Raw genomic sequence first — 15,720 nt, 5'->3', positions numbered from 1 at the left:
AATAACCAACTGGAAGCTCAGAATGTCCCCCTAGTGGCTTTTTCATCCATTTTAAAGAGCTTGGCACCATTTCTTTCTTTTGAACCAATATTTCAACGAGGTAGTTACTAAGCATGATATATTATAGTGGAATTTTATGGTATTGAGGTAGTAATTTATGATCTTTTAGTTATTCAAATGTATATATATAAAACCTAAACAAAAATATTTTGTTTCATATTCTACACGTGCAAATTTTTAAAGGCTTAGCAACCTACGTCATGCAGCGTACGAGTATAAAGGTCGTAACTAGAAAATATAATTGTTTGTATTACTTCTTTAGTTACTGTTCTGTTTTAAGAAAAATAAGTTTAAGAACTTATTTCAAAATAGCAATAATATACATACATATATAATGTAGAATAACTGAAATGTTTTTGTATTTTACAAAATACTAGTCTAATAAAACACAGCCAAGACAAATTAGTTTGTACAGACCAAAGGTCAGCTTTATGTTATTTGATACGGTAAAATGTACCGTGTCATTGTAGCTTCTGTATTGTTAGCCAGGCACGGTTGAAAGGTCAATATAATAAAAAATATATATATAAATGTATAATGTTATGAGATTTAAGTTATTTAGTCTAAACAGTCGAGTGGGGTATATAAAGATTGGAGCAAGCAAACACAGTGTTAGATGGCAAAGATGAAGATCGAGAAATAGCTATTAGTGTCAGCGGAGGTATGCATGTTTCGGAATTTGATATTTTGCATATGAAAGCATTGTAATGTTTACTGATAATTTGCCAAATTTCATTAACATTTGCTTACTAATTTAAAAGTTATAACATGAAAAGTATAACAAACACAAAATGGTTACGAGGTCGGTTCCGGGGACCGAACCTGTGCTGGAAGAGTTAATGAACATCATGAAAGTTCACATATTATCAAAGAAATGGGGCTGTACTCTAATAGCTTCAAGCTAGCCAAAAAGATTACAATAGTCTCAAAAGAAATTTACAACAGGAGCTGGAAAACAATATTTTGAAGGAAAAACTATCCCAGTTGTAAATTTTGTTGCACAGTTTTACCTTTTCTGGAACTTCGAACCTCAATAATGGGTTGTACTCCTAATTTCAAACAACTATGCACTACTTCAGATACCACTATATAAAATTATACCCACCTAACAGCTTTCACTTCCTGGTACAGTAAGTAATGGTGAAAAAACAAAAACAAACCAAAAACAACCCAAAGAGAAATTTCCAAGTAACATTAGTGAGTTCAAGTTAAACTTTTAAATAAGTAGTTGGGGTTTCATGAGTTACACTTAATTATTGTAAAATGATTTTACAATCTCTCCCTACTGAACTATCAGAGGTAAAAGTATCATATAAGTAAAATATGTAATAACAATATCTATAATATCTTGCAAATCAGTATGAAATGTTATGCTCTAATCTTACTTTTATATTCCAAATCTCCATTGACAGTTTGTAAAGAACTTGGACGAATTGCATCCTGTGGAGAGATTCTCTTGGTTCCCTGGTCTTCTGACTCTGTCAGACCCTTTGCTGCATCTTTCTCATCAACATCTTTTTCTAATTGTTCTCCATTTACCATTTCCTTCTCCCCCTTCTCTTTTGTTGTTGGTTTAAGCCATACCTTAGGCTCCTCACCATTCACCACCGATGATGGCGGACGACGAGGCACGGGATGGGGCTTTACACCTGGTGGAGTTGTGACATCAGTTCCTTTGGCGGATGGTTCTCCACGAGGCACAGATACTATGAATGAAAAAATACCTTTCAATAATAAATCAAATAAAAGGAATTTTCAGATTTAATTCTCAGTTAACATCAACAAAATCTCAAGTTACAAATCAAATCAAACTCCTACTTAACACACAGAAAAAAATATACTAAAACCAACAATGCAAGGTAAAGATGATTCCAAACACAATATAAAACATATCTAATATAAAAAAAACAGATCATTTCCCTTTTTTAGTGAATAGAAGATTTATCTTTATAACATCTTCACTGTGTTGTCTTATTACACAAGTATTAGATATTACTATCTCAGATGCCTATTCTGTTTAGTTTTTGTAATTCGACCTTCTTACAAGAGTCCGATATTCATGGATACAATGAACTAAATTTTAGCTAAGATTTCAGTCCAAAAATGAGAAAATGTACTTCAGTTAGCAAGTGTCAACTTCACTTGAAACAGATATAGTACAACATATAAACATTTCAAAGCTAAAAACTGGCAAGTTTCAACTCCACTTGACACAGATATAGCAGAACATGTAAACAGATCAAGTCTAAAAACAAACCACATGCCCATTAAATCTACCAAGTGGAATATTCAGTAAGGAAAAATAATATAGTATTCAGTAGAATACAAATATTTGTTTTAAAAATATCGCTACATAATACTATGAACATCATTAAATGAACGTGACATTATGTTTATAAGCATTTTTTTCTTCTTCAAATTATGTATAAGAATGTCTGTATGTACATATTTTTTACAGATAGGAAATAGAGTTACTAAATTACTGATACAATTCCTGACAACTGACCAGGCCGAGCAGATTTCTTGGGGGACAAGATTTCTCCTGATGTTCCATCGGGAGTACGCCCTTCCCTAAAGGCTTTAGGCTGTCTGCGGGGAGAAACTGTAAACAAAATTGATAAATTTGCAGTCAACGGCTGCTTATAATAGTCATGTAATTTGTTACCCACAGCCAACCACACTTCATTAAAAATATTTACATTTACATAATAGTTACCTGTTTAATGTAGATATTTGAGAAATTCTTCATATTACAGCCATTGTATCATTAAATGTTCTAATCAGTTTTGGGAAATATGGTAGCAAAAAGCCATGCAATATTTTGGTGAAGAGATACATTTATTACAAATTGCCAAATTATTACAAACTCATCTAAATTAAGTTTACACTTTTGTGTCAAACTGTATAGTGGTCAATCAATCATGATTTAAAAATCTTTGACATATGTTTTATACTCAGGATTAAGTAATTTAGATAACCTGTTTCGATTAGAAGTTAACATTAACACCTTTATTATCCCAACTAAAATAGGTGATAAATATTTGGTGATAAAAATCCTGCTACATCTTTTTCTTTAGTACCAGGGAGTTGAATGGTTGCATTGTACACATATATTAACTTAGAATAATTTTTAACTACGGCATAAACATTTTACTGTAGCTATTTAGCACATATTCATTATGTGACACAAATTGAAGAGACATCAGCCACTGTTTATTGTACTAATAAGTGACTGTGACCTATTTGTTGCTACATGTTTCACTTCAACAGCAGCTTACCTATGCTGTAACTAGAATATTTCTAACTAAAAGACTTGCACTACCACACTTCCCAAAATGGCCAATGAAATACCTACAGTATATTAAAAAAAAGTTAATGAATCATTGACATTAAATAATATTTTGTCATCCCAAATCAAAGCAGTTTCACAAAAAAACAAAGGTAAATAAAATTAAACTTGTATATAGAGAAGTATAAATAGCTGTCATGTCTAATGTCAGGATATGAAAATGGCAATAAATAATTTGAAAACACATATTATTATTATTATTTAACCTGAACTTAAAGACTTGATCAATGAAAATGGTCATACATCCATGGCTATAAAATTATTTGATCCCAACACTTTCATTAGTATTGTTTTTAAAAGTATGACAAAAATAGGTGAAGCAATTTTTCTTACTTTCACGTCTGGATTCAGGTGTTCTATCTTTTTTCCGCTCCGAGCTTGCTGAACGAGGAGAGGGTCTACAAAATAGAAAATCACTTAAAAATATTTCTTCTGACGATGTCTCTCACACACCATTAAAAAGGATAAATCTTTAGTATCATAAGACATGAAAAGAAGTCAGTATTTGTAATATATAATCTTCAAACAATGCATACTGAATACAATTAAACTTGATACTTAACTGAAAAGTTGAACATATACCCTTTGTGTTTGTGTGATACTAGTAGTATGGCATTACACCCTTCTTATTTATGATTGGAATTAATTCAGGTTTGTAGACAATCTAGTGTTTTCTGCAAAGCCAAAATGCTGCATGCACGTAATTTCTCTTTCTTTCTTTTTTTTTTTATAAGAAGTAAAATAAGATAAGAAACATTTAGGGTTAACACATTTGTTTAGTTAGGCCTAAATAGACCTGTTCAAGTGTGAAAAACACTATTCTTTTTGAAATAATATCTATTTTATAGACATATATTATTATTATCCCTTATTACATTAGCCGCATTTTTTTGTGGTAAATGCAAACGTAGTGTATATGGTAGCTTCTTTAGAAACCTTTTGTAGCATACTAGGATGTACAAAAAACTTAAAACAAAAATAAGATATGTAAAGAAAAATAAGGAAAGATTTACTCTGTACTTAAAAATAATGACTAAGTTAATATCAAATCTGGAAGCAGACTCAATATTCACCTTGAAGTTGCAATAAGGACATGAGTAGGAAGAGGACTGTCATCTTCCATAGATTTTCCTGGAATGAGAGGAGAATGATCTCCATAAAAAGGTCTTCCCTGAGACCGAATGCGGTACTCATCTGCCTTCTTTATTCTCTCCACAACTTCAGTGTACCAGGGATTTGTTTCATCTAGAGGCTTTCCTTCTACATCCTACAGAAATGAATTGTGAATAAGTGGTTAAATTTTGGCAGTGATGGATACCAATAGAAAGAACTGTGTACCGATCAATCACAAATAATAAGTAAAATTAATGAATAATCCTTAAATAAAATATTTTTATTACCCCCAGTTTCTGGGTTTTCTTCCAACTGCCATCCACATAAATGTACGATGAGAATGGTTGATATTTGGATTTGTATTCAGTCTTTGATCCTTTTTTTCTATACATGAAAAATTAGAAAAAGCAAATACATATCTATTATTATTTCACTAGTACAAGTAACTCGTTATATAATTACACTTAAGCATAATTTATTGAGGATTAAATAACAATGTAAGTGATCAGAACACTAATTTTAAAATTATTTGAACTTTTCAATTGTAAAAGTTACGTTTATTAGCACTGTTTTTCTACATAAAATAGATCTGTCATTAGAGTTGTTTACTTTCTGAAAGGCCCTATATATCAATATTACTTTCATTAAGGCAAGCCAAAAACATTTGAAGAGCACAAGCATTAAAACTATTATATACTAAAATTTAAAAGGTTTTTATGACCATCATAAAGATGTTATGATGATTGCACGTTCACAATGTTAAACTACATCATGTCTTGAAACATTGATTATATCATCAGTTAAAAAAAACAAATACAACCCAAGCATCACTAATTTAGATTTAGTGTAAATACTTTTTAAGATTGCAATTTATAAAAACATTTTTTTTATATTTTATTGTAAATAATAAAATAGAAAGCTCATAAAAAATAGTTTGTCAAGGTTTACTGGATAACTATAAGTGATGATCTTTTGGGAAGAATGTTTAACATGTAGAATGAGTTTACTAGGGGCCACATGATCTTAGACATTTAAAATATTGGTCATTTAGAAAAGTTAAAGACCTACCCCATATCATAATTAAATGTAGATCAAATCGTGATATAAAACTTAATTATCTTAAGAAATAATCTAGCACACTTCCATCATTATCATTCTTAAAGTGATTGAAAACCAACCGAAAAATGATCAGCGTAAAAATATCTAGCGTATGGTCCCTAATGTGTAATTATATCCAATATCTATTCCCAAATGAAAACTATATATATATATATATATATGTATATATATAAAACCTTGGACTTGTCTGCTCATCTTCATTCTGTTCTTCTGTAATACCTTCCGCTGATTCAAAGCTGCCATCTAGGCATGAAAAGAGCAATTAGTGTTCATAAAGTTTTTCTCCTTCACAAATTTATGCTTCATTTTGGATATGACTTATGGTTTTTATATAAGCCGAACATACTGAGTATGGCTATTCTACAAAACACTATCATTAATTTATTGTGTGCAAATGTTTTATCTTACAATACAGTGTTCAGCATGAAAAGAAAGGAATACAGTTCAAATGGCAATGTTTTCAAAATGGTCTTACCTATCTATTAACAATGTATGTACCAGCTATTAATGAAAAAGCTCAGAAAAAAAAATCTTAAAATCCCTTGTAAAAATGCATTTTAATTTATCAGAAACAAAAGCAAAAGTATCAAAAGTTTATTCACAGCATTTTCAACATCAGACTCCCTTGAGCAATTATTAATTCCTGTGTTATTTTGATGATTAGTACAAATATGGCTAAAATAAGTGGCAAAAATTAAAAAAAATTCCAGCCTTTAAAATGAAAAGAATCAGGTACTAAAGTCCACAAAAATATTAAATACATTTTGATTGTTTATAACTAACTATTACTAATCAAGTTTTACAATCAGTTAGTGTCGTTAAGGTTTAATGACATCCATAGATCCTTGAAGTATTAAATACATTTTGATTATTTATTACTAACTATTACTGATGTTGTTAGGGTTTAATGACATCCATAAATCCTTGAAGTATTAAATACATTTTGATTATTTATTACTAACTATTACTGACGTCATTAGGGTTTAATGACATCCATAGATCCCTGAAGTATTAAATACATTGATTATTTATTACTAACTATTACTGATGTTAGGGTTTTATGACATCCACATATCCATTAAGTGTTAAATACATTGATTATTTATTTCTAACTATTACTGATGTTGTTAGGGTTTTATGACATCCAAGGATCCCTGAAGTGTTAAATACATTTTGATTATTTATTACTAACTATCACTAATCAAGTTCTACAATCAGCTGATGTTTTTATTACATCCATATATCCCTGAAGTATTACGAGCCTCCAATCTGTTGTGGTCTTGTTCTTTCAATAACATGCTTCCAAAATAAAACTGATGTGGGAATGTAATTTTTTTTATGACATTTGATTTAAACTACATTCACAGGGTGATTATACAGTCTGGAGGAAAATAATGAATATTTAAGGGATTTAATTAGATTTATATGTATTTCTGTAGTAAAAATTATGACCAAATATTAAATAGATCTCCTTGGAGATAAAAATGGCTACATTCGAGTTCATTTTTCAAATGTTTGTATTAATATTTTTCAAGTTATCTGCAATGTGTTGTCTCATCAATTTTTGATCTTAACTCTCTAGCAAAGGGCTCAGTCAAGTCACCCAAATTCTTGACTCCAAATTGACCTTTATTGTTTCCATACTTATAACTTTTAATATGTTTTGTGTATCTTCATAAAATTTTGTAAGCTTTCAGTAATTATTACCAGTCTTTTGTAGGCAAAAAAATGTTTAATGAAGCATTTTCCCTAAAAAATTATCTGAATATATGGAGTCAAAGTGTTGATTGCTCCAAGTAAAAAGTGATTTTCTTGTTAAGATTAAAAATACTTTCCTTCATCTGAAAATTGTCAAATTTTATTTGCATAATTTCTAAAAAACCCTAAATAAATTTCAAACGTTATTTTTTTCTGTAAAACTTTACATTTTATCTGTTATTTTCTTTACCTTAACTCGATACAAGGTTGGTCAATTTGTTTGACCTCCTAACCACCATAAAACATATGAAATAAATCTAAATTACCCTTTTTTCTATCTAGAATGACTTTAAATTGTAACATGAAACTACATTTGTTTATCCTAAATAGCTTAAATCTCATTACAGTATACACCTGATTCTATTAAAATGTTTGTTATGTTGCTCCTCGAACTGTATTTGACTAATAATCCTGCCACATAAGTTGTAAATCACTTGGTGAATGTGTAGCTCACGTTACCCTATCGAAATACGTAAGGCATGGGCTACTTGTAAGCATACCACATAGAAATTTTTCATTATTATTTTCTGTGTTACCTAATCTAACATAATGAATTTCAAATTTTAGTTACTTTTATAATAATAAATAAAGAATACATATAAAAAACAAGAAATATAATACTTATGCGGATCTTCTTTTTTTTGCTGTTGACTGTCAATGAAACTTAACCCTACTTTTTTTTTTTTATACTAATGATACACTACTACTACTACTACTACTACTACACTAAATAATTTTTTTATTCAATTAAATAATGTACATAAAAATGCAGAATAATAACCTAAAATTAGACAATATCTGATAATTATCATCATTTTTCTGGCTTTCTAACCACACTATAAGTGCTATCAAAAATTCTGCTAAGCTCGTCAATGTGTTTCCCCTGTGATAAAGTTGGAAATATATATAATTCCCTGTACAGAAAACATAATGTAATTACGTTTTGATAGAATAAAACTTTGGCTTTCTATTGGTTATAAATAATATACAATGTTACAATTCTGATACTAGGGTGAGATTGAGGACTGTTTTAAATATTTCCTTATAAACTTATGAACTTAAAACATATGTAATATTAAAATATGATTTATCAACTATGTTTTCATGCCACATTTATTCTTATATCATGATAATAAAGTAGTTTAATTAAATTTTGAAAGTAATTCTCTAAAAATTTGTGACATGCATACTTTGATCTGCCCATAGCGAGAGGATAAAACCTTAAAGGAGCTTCTGGGATGGAATTTCTTCTCTGGTCTCCCACAAGGATGTTACTCTGGGCATACTGGGGGCCTTCATGTCCCCCAAATCCCTTTGCTTTTAGATACTTCCAAAAAATTAACATGTTACCCTTTAACTGATTTTAAATTGAAAGCCCTGCAATAAATTTTTTTTATTTAAAAGTTAACCCCACAGTCAACAAATTAATAAATATTATAAGCTTAATGCATATATGTATCTCAAAAATAGTTTTCTCAGCAAACAATTTATATGTTTAGCTGGAGTTTGTTACAATTTCCAACTTATGCTCATAAAAATAAATATTCAGGTTTTCATCACCCTAATTCATAAGCAATTAATATCTCCATTTCCAAAATTTAAAGATTTTTTATATTAATATTTTCTATAAGCTACAAGAATACACGAGTTGTTTCTATTTCCAATATATTTCAAGCAGCAAGGATAAACTATAAAGATAATTTTACTTTTTGTTGATGACTAATGGCAAATTTGTCAAGTTAATTCATCTTTTTTTAAAATTCAAATGATCATGTCTTATCAAACATAATGAGATTCAGTTGTCTATTGTCTTCCTTTTGTTTCTGAACTTTATTTAATTAACTGGATGAGGTGTTCAAAAAATTAAAGGTAGGGTTCACTTATAGTTCAATCAAACTTTAGCCAAATGAACAATACAGTGGAAACTAAGGTATATTTCAGGAGCCCCACTTATTCACTGAATACATCTACTCAGTTTCTTAAGTTAAACACAAACTATGGAACACGAGCCATCTAAAATTCAAAGTGATATCAAATTGTCTGAAAAAGATGCATTTGGCAAAAATCAATGAGCAATAACAAAGTATGGGCCCCCATAGCATCATTTCAGGTTCTGCACATACGGAGCATATTTTTTTTTATTAGTAAGTGAATAACGTTATGTGAAATCCTGTCCCATTCATCATGCAGTGGGTTAAAACATCTAAGGAGACCGTAAGAATAAAACTGGACATTATCTTGCATCAAGAGAAAATCTACAAATACAGAAGCAAAAACCATGTTTGAAATGGCCAATATGGTACAACCAAGATAACTCAATAGGGCGTGGAGTGAACCATATTCAGGAATTAGGGCAATAGCCGATTCTGGGGAAAGGCATACAGATGTTAACCTGTCCAGTCCTGACTGAACACATCTACTGTCAATGCTTGAGGATGAGGTACTGGACACCAAAACTGAGAGCAAATCCACTGAAAAACCTCGTGATACATCATCTATTCTGTCGGAAGAATACGGTTGGAAGGAGACAACTGATCTGCAGTTAAATTAACCACTCCTGGAACAGGACTGATACAATAGGAATAAACCCAGTAGAGAAGATCCAAGGTACTAAAACGAGGTCTCGAGAATGTGTGCTTCCTTGACGAAAAATCTTAGCTCCCACTGTGGAATTATTGGAATACAACATGACATTTTTTCCCTTCAAGTGAGACATACCTTGAATCATTGCCCAGTGTACTGCAAGGAGTTTGAGAATGTTGATATGGAGGGTAGACTCAACTTCTTTCCAAATATCCTGGAACTCCTGACCTTGAAGTTAAGTTCCCCATCCCTGAAGAGATGCGTCTGTGATCAGATAGACCTCGAGACGAGGTATTGGAATGGGTACTCCAATAGTAGTGTTGTTACTATCCAACCACCATTCGCAAGCGACGATGTTGCTCCTAAGGAATGAGACAGGATGATCCAGAGGATCGGAAAGCATGATTCATTGATCATGCAATGATCACTGAAGGGATGAAAAATGAGCTCATCCCATAGGATTGAAAGGCTCTAGGGATGTCCACATCACCAATAGAGAGAGAACCATCCGTGCAATAGGAGAAGGAGACATAAGTAAAAGCTTGATGGCTCTTTCCATGGTTTGAAGCCTGATAGGGGTTGGTTGAGCATGTCTTAAGAGTATAGAAAAACACACCCAGATGGACAAGATATTGCATTGGTGACAGAATAGATTTCTCCAGTCTGATAAGGAAGCCTGCTTTTGTGGCTTCTGAAAGAAGAATCAGAAAATATTGTTCTGCTGTTTGATGGGATGGTGCCAGGAGACATAAGCTGCTGATGCAAGACCAAAAGGTAGAGCCCTGAACTGCAGAACCTGACCCTTATGCATAAATCTGAGAAACCTTCCGGGAAGATTCTGCTATGGTAATATGGAGATAAGTGTCAGTAACATTGAACTTGGTCATCCAGAGCCCTGGTGCAAAGTGCCAATGTAGGTTGAGAAAGGATTCCATAGTAAATCAAGGAGGATCTAAAATTGGTTGAGTTCAGACAGATTGATGATTTGACATCAATCTCAATTCTTCTTGAGTACAACAAATAAATGGGAATAATAAAATTCCAGAAGAACTGGATCAACTCTCTCCTACCTCCCTCTTGACTAACAACTCTCTTATAGGCTGGGAACAATGCTTAATTCATCGAGAATATGGTGGAGGTGACAAGGCAACAGGTTGTGCAGATAAAGGTGAAGGTGATGTAAATTGAATAACCAACCCTGAATTCAGAGCATGGAATACCCATGGATCCCTGGTGAAAGAACTCCATATGACCAAAAAGTGATGTAAATGTGGTCCCACTGCTCCACTGCCCATGAGATAGACATTGACGCTGTTGTCGATGGTCCAAGGGGCAAGTTAGAAAGTGGTGACATGTCAAGAGTTGTCAATTTGTTTGTGTATAATTTTAACTAATACTCTCTCTTACATCAATATAGAGTGAATGAATACCCTTCTGCAAAATACAATAAAAACTGTTTACCCAAAACAAAAATTCACAAGAATTACATGCATTGTTCAAAAATAAACTGTAAAAAAAAAAGTGTCTTAGAAATACAATCAAAGACATATCTGCCAACAAACAACTAAGAGTAACTTCCAGGGATCCTGTTTAAAAAAAAATAACTTACATATCCAATCATTTCAATGAAATTTTATAATAATAATAATAACAAGATTAAAAATAAGAAAATTAAGAAAAAATAATTTAACACTTCAATATTTGTTTAAATAAATGACCAATGAGAAATTAGTGTCTTTAAACTAACTTTCTTAATTTTATAATGTTTCACATATATCATGAGTGCCACACTACTAGCAACCAGACAGAAGTATATTCTTCACTTTAAATACATTGTTGTACCTTCTAGTGCCTTCGGAGCTGATTGGTCCAACCCATAAAAAACAGCCCTGTGTGTTCCAGGCAGCACTGGACAATCTCGAGGCCATGCAAAATTTGAGCGATACTCTGTCACTTTGGGAACATCTGATGTATCCTCAACAGGGGCAGGATTCCCATGAGTTTGGGAAGAGGAATAACTCTGAGCCATAAGCTGTAGAGGAAAAGTGATAAATAATATTCAAGAAAAGCTTGATAAATTTGAAGTTAAAAAGTGTTTAAGGTCAAGTATGTTACTATAAATTATTTTACTAATAAGAATGCTTAAAGTCTATTTCAATTACTTTAAGAAATAAAAGCTACATAAAAAGTCTTAACAGTTATTTGGAAAAATTAATACCTTAAAAAAAAAAAATCACACCTCACAGTACAATTTATGTTAATAAGACTGAATGGTATACTGTTGCCTTTATAAAAATTTATCAAAGAACCTTCTTCCCTATTTTAAGCTAACACAAAACCCAATTATGAACACATCTCACTTTTAACAACTAATGTGGTGTGTTTAGAGTTATATATTATGGGAATAGTAATGTCTTCTATTAAATAATATCAAATGCTAAAGTAATATATATATATATATTAGAGAGGGAGAGAGAAAGTCGTATCCCAGCTGGGTGGATGATCTCTGGTACTGGAAAAAGGCCTTGTCAGCACTTGATGACATATTGTTATACATTCTTCTTTACTTTCACTCGTAAGTTCTTATATCTGCAATATTTACAACAACAAATAGTTCAGTTGGATTTAATATCCTACTATGTAACAGGAGATGGCCTACCATAATGCTTTCCGACAAATATGGAAGATGCGAGATATATGATAATGTTGTGGCTGAGGGCTTTGCAAGTTGCCTACCATACAGGAGACTGTTCACCTTAGAAACTACATGACCTTTGAGGTCTCAGGTACAGAGGCACCAATTAATTGAATAACAGCTGGTTCTAAAAAAAAAATGAAGTGGAAATTTAATGCTTTCAAGAATGGGCCACAAAGACTTCATAATGTTAATACCATGGGGCTGGGCAGGCCACAGTAGATGTCTGATGTAATTTCACATCCCACAAAACCATTCTTTAATGATTTGAAAGGTGTAGATGGATTTCTTATTATCATAAAACTACCCATTCTCATGAAGAGAATAAAAGTACATCATAGGTAATAATTGATACGTAACAATCCCCAGTAAGAGTTGAATGTAACCCTGGGCTGTCATCACACAAAAACACACACATATTTGAGAGTAAAATGAATGAATGATTTATCATCTTACTATAACACAATTCTCCTATATCCGGGCCTTATGACCACTGCACAACTGAATAAGGTATTTGTATAACAAGAGGTGTAGTTTATGAGTTGTCGTCAAGTCATAAAATCTCAACTTGTGAAATTCTCAAGGAAATGTTCTCACTGATACAGGTTTGTTTGGCCAAATTTACTTCTGCAGTCACATTTCTTGCTGCGGCCCTTATATTGTTAGGTGATCATGTATAATGCTTAATGATATCAATCACTTATGATACTCTTCCAATCACTGTTGCCCTTTGTAGTTGAGACTTTGCTATTCATTCATCATTCAGTAAACTGTTCTTCTCAAGACCCTGGGTGTTTTAGAAGCCTCAGATACAGAGGTATCAATCAACAGCATCCCAACTACTAAATCTCTTTGGAAACCTTGCAGAATGATTGTCTTCTCCATTCTGCAGCAGCATGATTAATTTTTATATAGCACTGAATGTGTCACCAGATATATATTTACATAAATTAATTATTCACATAAGGTATACTTCTCTTGAGCCACGAGGAAAGTAAAAAACTGTAAAAAGTAAGATGTTTCTACTATTTTTTTTCTAATTCCTGTATGGAGCTGTGTAGATGCCAAATGGAAGTTCGCAGAATTTAAAGAAGGAAAAAACACTGCTTGGTACCTGGATAAATTACACTGAAGAAACAATATACAAGTGACCCCGAAGAACAAATCCTCAAAAATACAGGATACTTTCCATCTTGAAACCAAGAGGCATGAATGAATGATACAAAGAGCTTCTCACACAATTTTCTTTTTCTTTTTTTTTTTTGAAACCAGGAAGAATAAAAAATAAAAAATTTGGATTACCAAAGGTCCTATACAAACTAGAAAGACTCTTTGTTGAACATTACTAAATTCCACTTGTCGATTCTTCATCTGGTAGGGTTAAGGTGGAGCATGCTAAGGATCTATGGATTACCAACACGCCTTTTGTAACTCTAGATATTTTTCTTGCCTAAATTCTTTTGTCCCACAAGAGAGAGGCAAATCAAACAAAGTACGAGACACCTCTGATATTATTTCATGCCAACTATCCAGAATAGCTACATAACCTGCAACACACATTCTACAAGAGAAATACAGAAAACATCATACATTTTTGTTTTCCAGAACTAGTCTCATCAGCTTGAGGAGCAGAGGACACACACATTTTTACAGAGCTTTTAATAAAATGATCCACTGAACTTTCAAGGTACTTGGTGAAAGTTGCTGTCCAGCTTGAGGAGCAGAGGACACACACACACATTTATATAGAGCTTTTAACAAAATGATCCACTGAACTTTCAAGGTACTCGGTGAAACTTGCTGTCTAGCTTGAAGAGCAGAGGACACATACACACATTTATATAGAGCTTTTAATAAAATGATCCACTGAGCTTAAGGTACTCGGTGAAAGTTGCTGTCCAGCTTGAGGAGCAGAGGACACACACACATTTATATAGAGCTTTTAATAAAATGATCCACTGAGCTTAAGGTACTCAGTGAAAGTTGCTGTCCAACTTGAGGAGCAGAGGACACACACACACATTTATAGAGAGATTTTAATAAAATGATCCACTGAACTTTCAAGGTACTTGGTGAAAGTTGCTGTCCAGCTTGAGGAGCAGAGGACACACACACATTTATATAGAGCTTTTAATAAAATGATCCACTGAACTTAAGGTACTCAGTGAAAGTTGCTGTCTAAATGGATACACTTTTAATGTATACACTTATAATGTAAATTATAAAATTTGCAGAAAGAAGTGATTATGAAGAAGCAAACATATCTTTAAAATTTGTCCTTAAAGCATGAGTTTCATTGAAAACAGTCATCCATGGGAAACTACTATTGTTGCTTAAGTGATATTCTATCCAAAACTGGATTTTGGTAAACAGTTTCATAAAAGCTAAGGCTGAAAAAGATATAGGAGAGAGAAAGTAGGATAAATTTCTTTATGCGAGTAACTTCCCAAGGTAATGAACTAAAAGGGAATTCTTGTTACCACCTGAAGACTTTCCCTAAATTCACTTAAAAAATTACAGGAAATCTGTAGTGATTAATGATAATTTAAGTGTCATATGTGTAACAAGAAACAAAAAAAGAAAAATGTTCAACTTAATAAGGCTACAGAAAAAAAGAATTCATCATTAGAAAGGATGAACACGCACATTATGTTCTAATAATTAGGTTTAGTTTTATGGCAAAAGATTTGGTCTTCCTTCCAACCAACCACACAAACTAACTAAAAGAACATTCATAAAAGCATAAAAAACAAGAGTGAGGATAAGAAGAAGTCTTTACACACTTTATGTGCATGGTTGTAAAGTAAACATGTGCTTGCATAACTGAATGTCATCTAAAAAGTAGCAACAAGTATTGCATTTTCTGATAATTTTGTAAGGAAGGATATGATTATACATTTCCAGCTCACAATTAACTACTATGTTTACAGTAGAACGAAACACCTTATACTTATACTGATGACTATCTTATCAAACACTCAATAAGTTTGTTTGTTTGTTTCGAATTTTGCGCAAAGCTACACGAGGGCTATCTGCGCTAACC

General features: G+C 32.1%; 1 protein-coding gene across 7 annotated transcripts in view; it reads right to left on the bottom strand.

Moving 5' to 3' along the window:
* The window catches only part of LOC106472558 (nuclear protein MDM1-like), a 51,257-nt gene that overhangs the window by 10,440 nt on the left and 25,097 nt on the right, over positions 1-15,720 (bottom strand). For all 7 annotated transcript variants that reach the window (XM_013933208.2, XM_022401116.1, XM_022401117.1 and 4 more), the window contains 7 exons: positions 11,825-12,014; positions 5,818-5,884; positions 4,810-4,906; positions 4,483-4,676; positions 3,743-3,807; positions 2,567-2,662; positions 1,446-1,766 (listed from right to left, as the gene is read on the bottom strand). In XM_013933208.2, the coding sequence (XP_013788662.1) occupies positions 1,446-1,766; positions 2,567-2,662; positions 3,743-3,807; positions 4,483-4,676; positions 4,810-4,906; positions 5,818-5,884; positions 11,825-12,014 (1,030 nt within the window). The remainder of the gene's footprint in view (positions 1-1,445; positions 1,767-2,566; positions 2,663-3,742; positions 3,808-4,482; positions 4,677-4,809; positions 4,907-5,817; positions 5,885-11,824; positions 12,015-15,720) is intronic.

Source organism: Limulus polyphemus, unplaced genomic scaffold, assembly GCF_000517525.1.
Source record: "Limulus polyphemus unplaced genomic scaffold, Limulus_polyphemus-2.1.2 Scaffold5421, whole genome shotgun sequence".
NCBI classification, from domain to species: Eukaryota; Metazoa; Arthropoda; class Merostomata; order Xiphosura; family Limulidae; genus Limulus; species Limulus polyphemus.
The sequence above is the reverse complement of the archived record's forward strand: the minus strand, read 5'-3'. Positions and strand labels throughout refer to the sequence as shown.